This window comes from Neofelis nebulosa, chromosome 18 (assembly GCF_028018385.1).
Source record: "Neofelis nebulosa isolate mNeoNeb1 chromosome 18, mNeoNeb1.pri, whole genome shotgun sequence".
In the NCBI taxonomy this organism is placed as follows: domain Eukaryota; kingdom Metazoa; phylum Chordata; class Mammalia; order Carnivora; family Felidae; genus Neofelis; species Neofelis nebulosa.
The window spans coordinates 15,549,487-15,564,131 of record NC_080799.1 but is presented as its reverse complement, the minus strand read 5'-3'; the positions used below and the strand labels follow the sequence as shown (position 1 = coordinate 15,564,131).

The 14,645-nt window shown below is 48.0% G+C and overlaps 1 protein-coding gene across 1 annotated transcript; it reads left to right on the top strand.

Moving 5' to 3' along the window:
- The first annotated feature begins 561 nt into the window (after positions 1–561).
- KCTD7 (potassium channel tetramerization domain containing 7) lies at positions 562–13,226 on the top strand. The gene is made up of 5 exons (XM_058710765.1): positions 562–828; positions 3,928–4,097; positions 7,065–7,243; positions 7,702–8,074; positions 12,027–13,226. The coding sequence occupies exons 1-5, from the start codon at positions 685–687 to the stop codon at positions 12,028–12,030; spliced, it is 870 nt and encodes a 289-aa protein (XP_058566748.1). The 5' UTR covers positions 562–684; the 3' UTR covers positions 12,031–13,226.
- The last annotated feature ends 1,419 nt before the right edge of the window (positions 13,227–14,645 follow it).

Genomic DNA, 14,645 nt, shown 5'->3' with positions numbered 1-14,645 from the left:
GTCCTCCCGCCACACGCTCCGCATCCTCAAGACGTCCTCCCGCCACCTCCACTGAGGTGACCTGGTCCTCCCCTCCTACGGATTTCCCCGGCCTTGGACGCCCAAGGAGACACAGAACCCACTGCCCTGAAGATAGAACAGCTAGTTCGAGAGCCCTGCCTCCTGTCTAGTTACTAGGCGTCGACTCCAATGCGGGAGCCACCCTCCGAGCCAACGAGGAGGGTCCGCGTAGATGTGGCGATCTCGCGCGCCGCCCTGTGCGCCGGGCGGATAGCGAATGGAAGGGGCGCGCCCGCTGGCCTGAGGACCAATCAGAGCACGGCAGGCAAGCAGGTCCGGCTCCCAGTGGCCACTCGGGCGCAGACTCAACGCGTTGCCTGCTCTTGGACTGGACAAGCCTCCTGCCAGTCAGGGGCGGAGCAAGAGGAGCCTCGGCCAATAGCGGGAGGCGGCCGGGTCGGGCCGGTGGCCCTGCGGTCCGCGCGGTGGTCCGTGAGCCCGTTGGCGCTGAGGGAGTGGCCGCCCTCCGGCTCTCGCGCTCTGCGCTCTCCACCCCCCCCCCACCCCGCCCCCGGGCCCGCCCGTCGGCCGCGCCGCGTCATGCCGGGCGCTTCTCGGCGCTAGTGCCCGGGGCCGCCGCCTCCCGCCCGCCCGAAGCCGCGCCCACTGTCCAGAGCCAGAGGGATGGTGGTAGTCACGGGGCGGGAGCCAGACAGCCGTCGCCCGGACGGTGCCATGTCCAGCTCCGACGCCGAAGACGACTTTCTGGAGCCGGCCACCCCGACGGCCACGCAGGCGGGGCACGCGCTGCCCCTGCTGCCCCAGGAGGTACCCGGGGGGCGGGGGGGCGTGGGAAGGGGCGCAGAGGGAGAAGCAGGTGCCCGGCAGAACTGACCTTGGGGTGTGAGCAGCGCCGAGGCTGGGGTCGGGGGGGCGGGGGGGGGGGGGTCGGGCTGAGGGCGGCGCCAGAAGAGCCGAGCTGCCCAGCCCACTCATCCTCCCGTAAAAGGCACAGGTGTGTCTTCCTGTCCCCGGGGGGCACCTGATCTCCCCACCCCACGCCCCCCTCTTTCAGTGTTCACTCACTGCAAGGTTGGTTTACTCCCACCCCTAAGTCCCATCCTTAACAACTAGAGGAGGGAGGGTAGTCTGTGGGAAGGGAACCTTGGAGCCCCAAGAGATGAGAGTGTCTTCTAGAAAATCAGGGAGGAGGCCTTCGTGGTTGCCCAGACCCAACCTCTAGCTGCCCAGAAAGTGGGGTCAGGGACTCTGTGCAGATAAGAAGCAGGCTAATTAATAGATGTGTCCACACTCACCTGACACCTCCATGGCTTTCCTTCCCACTGGTCTTGATGTGATAACAGTATCACATTTAGAGCTGAAATGTCACTCAAGAGAAGGGGAAAGAGGAGGGAAGGTGGGGCACTGCTGGGAGCTGAAGAGGGAGACAGAAGGTAGGAGCTAAGGTAGTGCTGGATGTGGGGGCCTGTGGGGTGTGGAGGAATCCTAGGAGAATGGACAGCTCCAGAGGGGCAGGGCTGGGCTGGGGGTGGCTCTTCCCCTGGGGATTAGAAGCCTGTGCCTTCGACATCATGAAACAGAACAATGAGCACAACTCGAGAAGTACTCTTTGCATTTGCGGGGGGGGGGGGGGGGGGTTTGCGGGGTGGAGCCGTTAGAAACACTGTGGTGCTTACTTTTCATGCACTGTCATTGGGGAAACAATGGGGTTTGAGACAAAGAGGCAACACCCAGAGACTGTAGGCCAGCTCCCCCCCAGATAACATTGTTCCATGTGAGATCCAGAACAGTTTTTGGTTGCTTTTGCCTCTGTGCCTCAGTCTTTTCAGCTCTACTGTGGAGCAGACACTTGGATTGGTATGAAGATATCCTTGGAAAAGGTGTAAAGAGCTCCAGAAATGTAAAGCATTCTTATCTCAAAATATTTGAGTCCTTGCTATGCACCTAGAATAGTTTTATTGGAGCTATAGACTAAGTAGAAGGCATTTGTTATCCTTTGGTTGCAGAGGAGTAACAGTGCATACGCACAGAAGAACTGTACATAACCTTTCTATTTCATTCATTCACTCATTCATTTAATGCACACTTGGGTCTTTGCTGCTTGCCAGGCACTGCACTAGGCTCTGGGTAACTTTGATTTCATGTATTTTTATCCTACTTTAGTTCACAAAGAACTTTTAAAAAGTTGATATTATTTTACTTATATGTGAAATCTAAAAAACAAACAAAAAAGCCAAAGCATAAATAGACCCATAAATACGGAGCACAGCTGGTGGTTGCCAGAGGGCAGGAAGGGTGGAGGGATGGGCAAAATGGGTGAAGGGGAGTGGGAGGTATTTGCTTCCAGTTATGGAATAAATAAGTCACGGGGATAAAAAGTACAACATAAGGAGTACAGTCAGTGAAATCATAACGGTAATAAATGGTGGCAGGTGGTAGCTACACTTGTAAGCATACCGTGTAAAGACTTAACAAATCACGGTGTCATACACCCAAAACTAATGTAACGTTGTGCGTCAACTACACCTAAAAAAATGTATGAAAAAAACCTGGAAGGCTGGGGGAAAGGACTATCTGGATAAACATACACTGGAGCCTTAGAGATGTAATATTGAAAAGTATGCACTCGTACAAAATTTTAGTCAATCTGGAGGTTGTGGGAAGATTAGAGAGAACTGGCTTCATTTCTTTAAAACCACAAGCAGTGAAAGATATTCCCACTCTCCACCTCCCCCAAAAAAGGTCCTGAGTATTTTAGGGAGACCCTAGAACGTCTCCTGGCAAATCTATACCATCATTCCCTGTTCTTCCCCCTGCCCTTGCCTCCGGAACCTTAGCTGGATGGGGGACTGATCTCACTCTACAGATTAAGAAAGAAGCAGTGAGGTACAAAGAATGAGGAGTGGATGCCTGGAATTGTTCCACAAACACCTATGAGCCCTGCTGCGGGTGGCCTCATGATTAGTGAACAAGATGCCGTCCCTGCCCTCAGGAAGCTTGAGGTCTAGAAGGGAGAGCTGACAGAGGAAAATAACTGCTGGTGTACCGTGCTAGGCGAGGAGGGTGTGTGGTCCATGGTGAAGGCACGATGGAGGGAATGTTCAGTTAACTCTGTCTTGGGTGCATGTGAGGAACAATAGAGCAGAAATGCTTACAGAATTGGGAAACTTAAAGAGAAGCTTTTATTTTATTTTTTAAGAAAGAGAGAGTGTGCGCATGTGCACACAACTTGGGGACGGGCAGAGGGAGAGAGAATCTTCAGCAGGCTCCACACTCTGCATGGAGCCCAGCGTAGGACTCCATCTCACAACCCTGGGATCATGACCTGAGCTGAAATCAAGTCAGCTACCTAACCGACTGAGCCACCCAGGCGCCCTGAAGAGAAACTTTTAGAATGCGCGGATGCTGCTAACCTGTATGGTGCCTTGGTGTGTATTAGAGAAAGGACACACAGCTGGGCTAGCAGATCACTCTCAGATCGGTGTCCTTGTGCAGTGAACAACATACACCACACATGGGGCAAATGCATTTGCTAGATGGACAAAGGGAGAGTGGAAAGAACATTCTGGACAGAGAAGACAGCATGAGCAAGGGCATAAAAGTGACAAATTCAGGAAGTGGAAAGGAGGACAATGACGGCTTTGAACTCCAGAAGAGCGATAGCAGAATTGGGGTGGGAAGGCCTGATTTAATGGCTGTGGGTGGGGGGGGAGTAGGGGGGGGACTTGGCAACTGATGAGTGTGGGGAAAGAGAGGAGAGAGAAGAACATTCAGAAAGACTCCTGGATTTTAGCGTTGGATGACTGAATGGTGTAGCACTAATAAGACCCCAGAAGACCACAATCAGAGCAGCCTCTGTTCTCATTCCCCAATGCCTGGCTGAAAGTGCCGGTGGTTCCTTTCCAGTTTCCTGAGGTTGTTCCCCTTAACATTGGAGGGGCTCACTTCACCACACGCCTGTCTACCCTGCGGCGCTATGAAGACACGATGCTGGCGGCCATGTTCAGCGGGCGACATTACATTCCCACAGACTCCGAGGGCCGGTACTTCATTGACCGGGATGGCACCCACTTTGGGTATGTTTCTCCCTCTATGATCAACCTTATAGTTCTAGTAAGTAGGACCTGGGCTTCAATATGGGGCTTTGGTATCTTCCATTAATACCCAGAAAAGAAAATAGCAAATGTACTGATGGAATTTAATAAATGTGTTTATTGAATTGGATCAAAAGCCATAGTATCTTTCCCAGAGGAGACAAGGACAGCCAGAGAGAGCCCAGGTGCCACACACTGGCTGGATGTGATGAAATTGGAGACCAGGAAGTTGTCATCTGTATGGAATAGGTGTGATGCCACCTATAGGCAGGGGAGCCCCAAAACAACTTCTTGGCGAATATCCTCAGATTCAGATTCTGGGTCTCCACATTGCCATTAGGGAGGGACATGGTGTATGACCGTGGTTCTCAGACTTTCTTTGATGGTTTAAAACAAATGAACAAAAAAGGTGAAGGAAGGGCCAACATATGATTGCCATCTTTTAATTTTGCCAAGAAAAGCCTTTAGAAAAAAACAAACAAACACCTTCAATTGTGACTGTCATTTTAACGCTAAAACACAGAAAGACACAATCTCAAAAAAGAAAATAGCCCTTCCCAAGGAAGGACTTCTGATACCTTAACACACAAACAATTTAAAGACTTTATGTTTTAGTTTCCTTGCTTGTGAAATGAGAAATAATTACAGCTGCCTCACAGGCCTGCCATGCCGATTACGTAAAGAGCCTTGGTGTGACCCCTCACCGGGTCCTTCCAGAGCATGTGGCTGAAGCTCTTTGCCCCTTCAGTCTAACTTTGGAGATGACTACAGAACTAACATGATTCTTGACCTTCAACACATTGGCTAAGGAGTCAGAAAGTCTCCAACCACTACGTATCTGTGCTGGCCTCCCAAGTAGGATCGCCTGCACTGGGAGAAAGGTCATTTTTATCCTCAGAAAGGAGCCTCTGGTCATGCAATTTGCTTTGAAGCATCTGGGTTTCCCCATTGGGCTGTCAGCTGCCTCCAATGCTGAGAAAACAAAGTGTCACATCGCTCTGCAGAGCTATAAAAAGATTTTTGTTTGCAGGCTGTTTGGGGGAGGAAAGTGCTGGCCCCAGCTGGCAACTCCCACAGCACTCTTAGCTGGGCCTTGCCCTGGGGTCATGTTTTTCAGAGCAGACCAAGGTTTGCTTAAGATCCTAGAGGACTAATTTGGGAAGGGGTTGTGGGGAGGAGGAACAGGCTTTGGCTCTAAGCTGATGTGCCCATGCCCAGGTGGCCATAGCTGGAGAGGGTCAGAGCTGGGCCAGGGCGTGGCAGAAAGCAGGATATTGTGGCATTTATCCTCAGGCTGCTAGACTCCAATGGTCTGTGATTCATCATCAGCAGATGAAGTTGCTTAAAGACTCAGAGAAAATAAAATAGGGGCTCAGGGCATTTGATCAGGTACATTTCTCTGCTGGGGCAGCTCATGTATCCCTAGCACCCACCAGGGAGGCTGCTTGGGTCACCACCTGGGGCAGTTTCCTACTGTGATCAGTGAATAACACTTTGGACTAGAGTCTGGACCACTGTGGGTGTGGACTTGGAGTCAACCATGACTGCATCTGGGCCTCTGCTAGCTGTAGCTCCTTGAGTAAGGGTATTCTTTAACCTCTCTGAGCCCCTCTTTTTCTTCATTTAAAAATGGACCTAAGATGGCACTTAAATGTCATTGAAGGGATTAAATGGGGTAACACACGAATAGTAGCTGACCCAGACTAATACTTTGTGAGTGTTAACTGCCATTACATCATGGTCATAGACAAACTATTGAGGCAACATCTTGATCTTGGGGTTTACTCACATATCTTTACAGAAGTAAAGACCTTGCCACACTTAACTGGCGATGGATCTGATTATGATTATTCTTAGCACCAAAGAATCTGAAGATGGAATTAAAAGAACTGAATTTTTATTTTAAGAAAATGCAGTATGTGATTTTATTCATTCGAGAAACCAATTTGTCCAGGTGTTCAGGGTAGCATTTGCTGTCCATATAGCTACAAAATAAGATGAATGGCAAAGAAATATAGAAAATGGGGAAGGCTACTACATTGCTAGTGGAAACATAAAATGCTACAACCATTTTGTTAAGCATGCGCTTCACCTTATGACTGAACAATTCTCCTAATATGTAGCCAAGAGAAGTTGGTGCATGTGTCCACAGAAAGTCTTATACAGGAATGTTCATCACAGCTTTACTCATAAGAGCCCTAAACTGGAGACAACTCAACTGTCCATCAGCAGGAGAATGGGGTTAAATCAATTATAGTAGATCCAGCCACTTACATGAGTTTTAAGATGAGGCAAAACTAATCTTTGTTGATAGAATTCTGGGATTGAATGAGAAGAGGCAGAGGGAAACTTTGAGGAGATTGAAATGTTCTGTATCTTGGTCTAGGTGGTGGTTATAATAAAACTATACAATTAAGGTTTGTACATTTGAAAAAAAAAGATTTGCACATTTGTTGCATATTAATTAGACCTCAATTTAAATATATATGTCTTAAAATAAATAAATAAATATATATATATATATATATATATATATATATATATATATATATATATGTCTTAAGGAGCCTAGAATATGTATGTTTCCATTATTCCTATATATACCCAAAAATAACAATACCTAATAAAATAAATATACCTAATGATAATTATAAATGTAATAGTGATGATACTGATAATAACAGCTATTAATGCTTATTGAGGACTTACCTTGTGCCAGGTATTTTCTAAGCACTTTTTAATCATTTAATCCCTTTATACCATTACAAGGTAGTTTTTAAATTTTCCCTCATTTTACAGATGGGAAAATCAAGGCACAGAGAGGTTAAGTTCACCTCTCCAAGGTCACACAGCTAGTAGTCTGGTTCCAGACTCTGTGCTCTAACCACTATGTGACACTGCCCAGATCCATTAGCTCCTTCTCACCAACCCTCTTTCCTTCCTGCTCAGAGATGTGCTGAATTTCCTGCGCTCAGGGGACCTGCCACCCCGGGAGCGTGTACGGGCTGTGTACAAAGAGGCTCAGTACTATGCCATCGGGCCCCTCCTGGAGCAGCTAGAGAACATGCAGCCTCTGAAGGGGGAGAAAGTGCGCCAGGCGTTTCTGGGACTCATGCCTTACTACAAAGGTGAGGTGTCAACTGCCCAGGGTGATTGAGGTGTGGGAAAGGAGGGTCGCGAGGCATCTGTGTGTGCATAGGTCGTCACCAGGAGAGGTGGGTCTAAGATGTATCTGTATTACTCAGGATCAGAGAGATTTCTGCTTCCCCTTCTGCTCTCCCCTCCCAGTCAAACTGGGAAGATTCAGGTTCCATAGGGCCCACTTTTCCTGTGACATCATCAGATCACATTTCAAAAGGATTATCCTCATTCTATCCTTTTGGTTTCTTTTGCCTTGGAGATCCATGATCCCTGTTTAAGTTTGTGCCTTTCACAGGCCCAGAGTCCCTTCCCCAGGATCTGCCTCTTCCCTGTTGGATCATGCCTTCACCGGGGCTCTCTCTTTGTGCCCTGACGCTGCCTTGCCCACTGCCCCCCGACCTCCTGACCCCTGTCCCAGTGATGGGTGCTGTGTTCACCCCCCTAGACCACTTGGAGCGGATTGTGGAGATTGCCCGGCTGCGTGCAGTACAGCGGAAGGCCCGTTTTGCCAAGCTCAAGGTCTGTGTCTTCAAGGAGGAGATGCCCATCACCCCCTATGAGTGTCCGCTTCTCAACTCCCTGCGCTTCGAGCGGAGTGAGAGTGATGGGCAGCTCTTTGAGCACCACTGCGAAGTGGATGTATCTTTTGGGCCCTGGGAGGCTGTGGCTGATGTTTATGACCTACTGCACTGCCTGGTCACGGACCTCTCAGCCCAGGGCCTCACTGTGGACCATCAGTGCATCGGGGTGTGTGACAAGCACCTCATCAACCACTACTACTGCAAGCGCCCCATCTATGAGTTCAAGATCACATGGTGGTGAGTAGCCCGGGTAGGGAACAGAGTCCTATCAGGGAGGGTGTCCATTCCCCTTAGTGGCGCTGGGAGTAAGATCCCTGGAAGGGATACTGACTGCCCCAGACCTGCTGAGGTGAGGACCAAGTCCTGAGGCACAGCTCCAAGGGGACGGAGGTCTCCCAGCTGTACCTCGGGGTCAGGCTCAGGGCCTGTGGCCCACAGGGACCTGGTGCCTGGATTCACCTGACCTCTCCTCAAGGCACAGCAGTCTCTGCCTGAGGCTTAGGGGTCTGGGTAGCTAGGGCTTGACCAGAAAGTCCAGAGAGGTTTTGTCACTCTTGTTCTTGCAAGAGAGTTTCTGCCCTTTTTAGAGCCACGTTACCAAACTGTTGTAGGCATAATCACTTCCTCAACCCTGTTCACGTATCCCTTCCTTGTGCCTAGTGTATAGGTATGAACACAGAATATGATGGGGGGTTTACCCAGGTAGCCGCCCCACAGCCCCTGGCTGAAGAAGAAGCATCTTCTCTCCCTCTTCCCCCAGGGATAGTTCCATGCTTTGTTTTAGGATGTGGAAAGACTCTTCCTCCTGGAACATATTCTTCACCACTTTTTGGAGATGTAACCATAGTTGCCAAAGCCATGTACCAGGTTGGCCTTAGAAAAGCACAATGTTTACAGCCCTGCCTTAGGGCCTTGGCTTCTCCTACCTTCCACCAACCTTCCTTGCTTGAAGGGTTATCTTCTCAGGGCTGTAATGCAGATTTCAGAGGTTCCTTTTGAAGATTTCCCTGAATCGAGCAGACAAGTTGCATAGATCTTCTGTTATCTTTGAGATGTAACATCCTTTCTAGAGGCTCAGAATACCTCTTTGGCTGCCATTTCATGTGTTAGCATCCAATTTGTGGTGAACCTCCTTAGATAGAAACCCCCTGTGTTTTTAACCCTATTGCTTTATCCTGCTAATGTTCTCCTAGGAGAGTGTCTGTTCTGAGGAGGCAAAGAAAGGGTTGGGTGGGAGGCACAGCTATCCCGGGAGCTGTAGGAAGATAGCAGCACTTCCATCGTGTTTTACTGTCCCCATTTCAGAGACAGAAAAACATTCACAAGGCTCTGTTCCCACTGCATTTCCTTCTTGCTCCATGTGCAGACGAGGGTGGTCAGTCGGATGTGGACACACATCCCCTAAAGGAAGAGCCATGCAGCACCAGTAATCGGAACGTAACATTTCTGTGCTGCATTAGAGACTTCTCCATGTGATCGTGATTGTGCTTGATTGTTCCTGGGTGTTTTGTAGAGAGATTTTTTGTATATAAAAAACCAGTGAGGGGGCGCCTGGGTGGCGCAGTCGGTTAGGCGTCCGACTTCAGCCAGGTCACGATCTCGCAGTCCGTGAGTTCGAGCCCCGCGTCGGGCTCTGGGCTGATGGCTTGGAGCCTGGAGCCTGTTTCCGATTCTGTGTCTCCCTCTCTCTCTGCCCCTCCCCCGTTCATGCTCTGTCTCTCTCTGTCCCAAAATAAATAAAAAAAAAAAAAAAAAAAAAAAAACCAGTGAGGACAGCCTCATTGGTCTCCGTCCTGTGAGACCAATGGTTGGTGATGCAGGGAAGGGGTAGCTAAAGATGTCTGTATCCTTCTAAGGAAGAGAAGGCCAAGCCTTAGGACCTTGGCAGAACTCCTTCATAGGGCAGTGACCTCCTGGCCCTCTGTGGCAACAGGGATTCCAGGGCATGGTTTTGCACTCTTACGTTGTGTTCTTATATGGTGGAACAGAGGTATAGAATGAGATCTAAGAGGAAAGTATACAGTCAGTTGTTCAGGTTCCAAGGTATGCATCCCTTCTATTGTTCTCATCCACAGATGAATCATCACTTTTCTGGAGTTGATTTCCCTGCTTGAAACTTAGTCCAACAGCATGCCTCTTGTCTTGTTCTAACAGAAGTCTTTCATTTAAGTTGCTCCAGTTGGTGTTACTGCCTAATACAGATTCATTTTTAGACAGACACTGAGGCAAGCTATTCAGGAGAAAGGCAGTATGAGTAGAAAGCAGACAATTAATCCTAGTGCTTTCAGGAATCTGGCCTTGGCCCTGTCTCTCTCCCACCCTTGTCACAGAGTATCACAGTACTTGGTTATTTAGAGTCCATGCACGTAGGATGGAGTGATTGGTTTGCTCAAAAACAATCCCTGAAGACAAGCTTGGAGCTGCAGAGATGCTGCACAAGGACACTGTCCTTGTGCCTCTTGCTAGAGACACCCCTTTGGATCTGCTCTGCCCCTGTGTTCTCACAGTGGTGTGTTCTGTGCCATTGTGGGGGAGACAAGGCGCTGGGCCAGTAGACCAGGCAGCGCAGGGATACTGGCAGCCAGCTTAGAGCTCTTTCTAAACAAAGTAAAAGAATTCAGTGGCCCAATTTGGCCATTCTCTGGTGAGAAGCCAAGGCCAGGCTGAAAAGTGCTTTTGGATGTGGTGGTTGGTGGTAATGGCCTCCAAATAAAGGTCATATCTGAGGAAGAGACTTCTCCCAGTTGTATCCTTTCTCAACTCTAACTGGTCAACTCTAGAGCATAAGAACGGTTGGGTTAGGAAGGAGGGCCCCAAAGGATGAACACTTCTTCCCAATCAAAAGGGAGTATATTTTCATAGCATTCTTGTGCATCGTGTTGATGGGTCAAACCAAAGTGCCTGCCTTTGGAGCTTCCATTGTGTTTGTGGGCACCTTTTCTCCCAGCTGTCATGCTCACTGGTTGGGAAGGTGAAAGTTTTAGGATACAGGATCGTGGGGTGCAATAGCAGCCATAACAAAATTCAATAAAAATGAAAAAGTTAACTAATGGCACAAAAAAGATTGAAGCAAAACCACAATGAAACACATCACACCATCCCAGAAGGGGGAATTCTTTGGGTAGCACTCTAAATAGAAGAAATACAGGACTCGTCACCACCCTTATTCTACCTTCGGTTAATTCACAAGGCTGTCCAGTGCTTATCACGTGGCAAGGAGTCAACTGTGCTCTGAAAGTTTCTATTCTTTCTTCCTGGGGCTGAGGATATTCTGGGAGCTGTCTGAAGCTTGTGCCTCAGGCTGGTCAGGTGACCTTATCTTCCTGTTCTGGGTTGCTTGTTGGAAGACTAGGAAGAATGACATTTCCAAACCACAAAGTGGGGTGAGCCTCAGTGTGCAGTCTTGGCCTCAGCTGGATTTTGAAGAGGTTAAGACAAATGACAACAACAACAAAAAAACGAAAACTACTCACACTGATCCCAGTTAGAATTTCAAATATCCTTCTGCATACCTTCTGTCCATATTTGATTCTAAGTGATTAAGCTTTCTTGGGCACCATTTTGCTGCGACTCTTTCATGAAGGTAGTGGCTGCCTTGTGATCCTTAAAAGAGGGAGGCTCTATTCATCAGAAGCCAGAGTGTGAGAGACTGGGGTGGGAGAGGCACTTTTTGGAATTCTGGAAGAATCATACGTGTATACATATGTTAATTGGGAGAAGGGTGGGTGGGCAGGGGTTGAGGAGGAGGGAACAAAGACTGGGTATAGGAACAGGTTGCCTCTGGAGTATGGGAGGTCACCTGGGTCCATTGTCTTCCTTCTGTACGGTGTTGGGTTCGTGTACATGGTATAACATTTCCTATGTTCGTTCACTCCCTGTCTGTGAGCGCTTTGGTGCATGGAGCCTCAGTACCCTCACGTGGCATTAAAGTAAAGAATTAGAACCTGGGTGCTGTGCCTTTCTTTTTTAGAGACTTACTCTCATCCCTCCTCTGCCCCCCACTGTGCGAGCAAATCACAGACTATGTCTCGATTTCTGCTTAGAATGTGTTATATTTTTAAATACTCAGCTAAATAAAAGAGGCTCTTTCCTGAGACCAGCCCCTGAACTTCTGCCCTGACTTGAAGTTAGAGGGAGATGGGCACCATGAGCCCCTTCTGCAGTAACTGTAGCCTTGTCTCTGTTCCAGGTAGGAGTGTGCCCACCCAGCCTAGGCTTTGCCCTCTTGTGTTGAGAGGTCTTCAGGGGAAGAAGATACCACAGTTGCACGGTCACTGTGTGGCTAACAGCCATGTCAGGTGGTTCTGAAAGAAATCCCTCCTATCATGTCACCACTTCTTTCAAGGGCGAGATAAATGGCTCTAAGCTTATGTAAGCCTTAGTGGTCGAGACCCTTACTTGAGGAAAATGGGTATAAGTTGCCCTTCCTCTGAAAGCAGAGTTTGACACCTTCCTGGCTAATGAGTGTCCTCATCAGGATGCCCCATGGAGTCACTTAATGGAATCACTTTCACGGAAAGGTGAGTTCTGACATGCTGGGTAGCTATGCCACCCTCCAACTGCTTCCTTAAATCTCTGATTATTCTGACTTTTAAACAAAAGCACTGCTGCATTACCTGTGCCAAATGTATTCCCTGACCTAATTACTGTGCACACAATCACATAGTAATGATACACTAATAATACTTAATAAGTTGGAAACTGAAGCTCATGGAGACATAATTGCCTCAAGGGCAGATAGCTAGTAAATGGCCAAGTCAGGATTCAAAGCCAGGGCCCTTTTCGGAAATCCTCACAGGTGTTCAACAGAGCCCTCCCTTCTTGTCAGTGGGACACTGACAACAGAGCTCAGTGTCCCACCTCTGAGACTCAGGGCTTCACCCTGCTTCAGTCTGTGCAGATTTTAAAAGCAGATACTCTAGAAGTCATATTAGAAAACTTCCTTGGATGCGTAGGTCTTAAGTAGTCCCTGAGTATTAAGGAGCTAGCTGGGGTCCCCAGTGTGCCTCCCTTCTTAGTAAGGGGCACACGTTTGCTAGATGGAGAAGGACCCTGCTCATGGGCAATGAGTGGAGGTCAGTAGTGGCTCTCTGGCTGGATCCTGGGTATGGCAGGATGATCCGGGACAGCTTGAGTAAATCAGACTCTTGCAGCCTCCTGGCCTAACCACACAGATGCAGCCTGATCATGTGGGGAGTGTGCCTGAGGCCGCGGCCCTCCTTCAGGGACCCCTGGCATCAAGAGAGTAATTGAATGTGAGGCTCTTTAGTGTGGCTCGGGGGATGCTGTGTGCCTGGCTTGGGACTTACGACCCTTAGATCTGGGTCTCAGTTCTGCCTATTTGTTCCTTTGTCATCATTTTGAAGATGATCTCGTCTTTCATTTTGATTTGCTTAACTTCTAGCATTTTGCTCAAGCTTGTGTTCACTTACCTTTAACTTCCTGTCCTTTGACTCCTTACCATTTTGTTTTTCCTTTCATGTACTTTATACCGTTCTCTATTTTTTAAACATAATTTTAAACTTTATTTCTAACATAACTTTAAAATAAAGTGCCTATATGAATAGGATGCCAATGAGCATCTTGTTCTGAGCAAGGGTAATTATGTGCCTTTTTTCCCTTCTCCAGTCGTTTCTACAATGATCTTACTAGCTGTGAACATTAGGCATCTCATTTCTCCCTTAGATGAATATCTTCTTCTAAAGTCTAAATATAAGGAAAAACTGATGGTGTTATTACAAAAGTCGTAGATCTGATGTCCAAGCTTTTACCTCCCCCTCCACAAAGCTCCCTTCCCAGCATATACACACAGTAACAGTCAGTTGAGCCTTAGAAACGAGGCAGCCCCATTCCCGATTGCTAAGGACTTCTTCCGTCACACACTTGTTCTTCCTGAGCATTGACATAATCTGAAGATCCTGGGATTCTACCACCTCCAACCACCTGGAACCAAGTGGAAACAGAACTGTTGTGCACCAGGAAAAAAATCCAACACAACTGTAAGAAGGCTGAGTTGAACCATCTTGAACCATCCAGAAATACTTCATAAAAGGGGCCTATAATCAGATTGTGATGCACCTTTCTCACCCTTCTGTGATCTCAGTAACAAACTGAATCACCCTTCCACAAACCATGACTTTTAGAAGATTCTCTTAATGTATTATAGACCCTGTTTTTGGGTTTTTTTCCTATATTATGTGACCTTGGCAGATGGCCTAGCTCCAGTAGATCTTTGGAATAGATGTATACATACTTCTCTCCTTTATTAATAAAATTAAGAAATAGAACCCCAAAAGCACCACAAAACTTGGAGCTTGACCTCCGTTAAAAGAAATTTATAAGTTAAGAATTTAGTTGAAATCTTTATACTTTTGTTATTTTTGTAAAGGGATTGGATGGTATCCTGAGTAGGTTTAAGTCCCTAGAATGTTATCATGAGTAGGTTTAAATCCCTATAAATTCCTTTTTTAGTGTGTTTTTCAACATTACATCCTTATCTTCAGCTCTGCCTCTGCTTACTCTGCCCCAGGGACCCATCTTTGTGTGTACGTGTCATGGGTGCCTACTGTCCCTACTCTTACAATGTCATCTCCATCTCTCCACCCCCTCCACCATCACCACCCCTCCCCCAGCTCACGACTGTCCTGTCTTTGGCATTTTAAAGCTGGTTGCCTACTTCTGGCCCTGCCTCATCCAGCATTTGGTAGCCAGCCCTGGCAGTGATGCTTTGTCCAGCACTGCCCCCCAACTTCTCAGTCAGTTAGGTGCTCTTTGCACTGAGGTCCCTGACTTTCCAGTTCAGCTTTTT

What these genes read in the sequence shown, in the direction of transcription:
- KCTD7 (XM_058710765.1), top strand. Translation starts at nt 685, where the DNA reads ATGGTGGTAGTCACGGGGCGGGAGCCAGACAGCCGTCGCCCGGACGGT. An exon ending in CGGGATGGCACCCACTTTGG is followed by an intron (nt 4,098 to 7,064) that starts GTATGTTTCTCC and finishes CTTCCTGCTCAG; the next exon opens with AGATGTGCTGAATTTCCTGC. An exon ending in ACTCATGCCTTACTACAAAG is followed by an intron (nt 7,244 to 7,701) that starts GTGAGGTGTCAA and finishes TCACCCCCCTAG; the next exon opens with ACCACTTGGAGCGGATTGTG.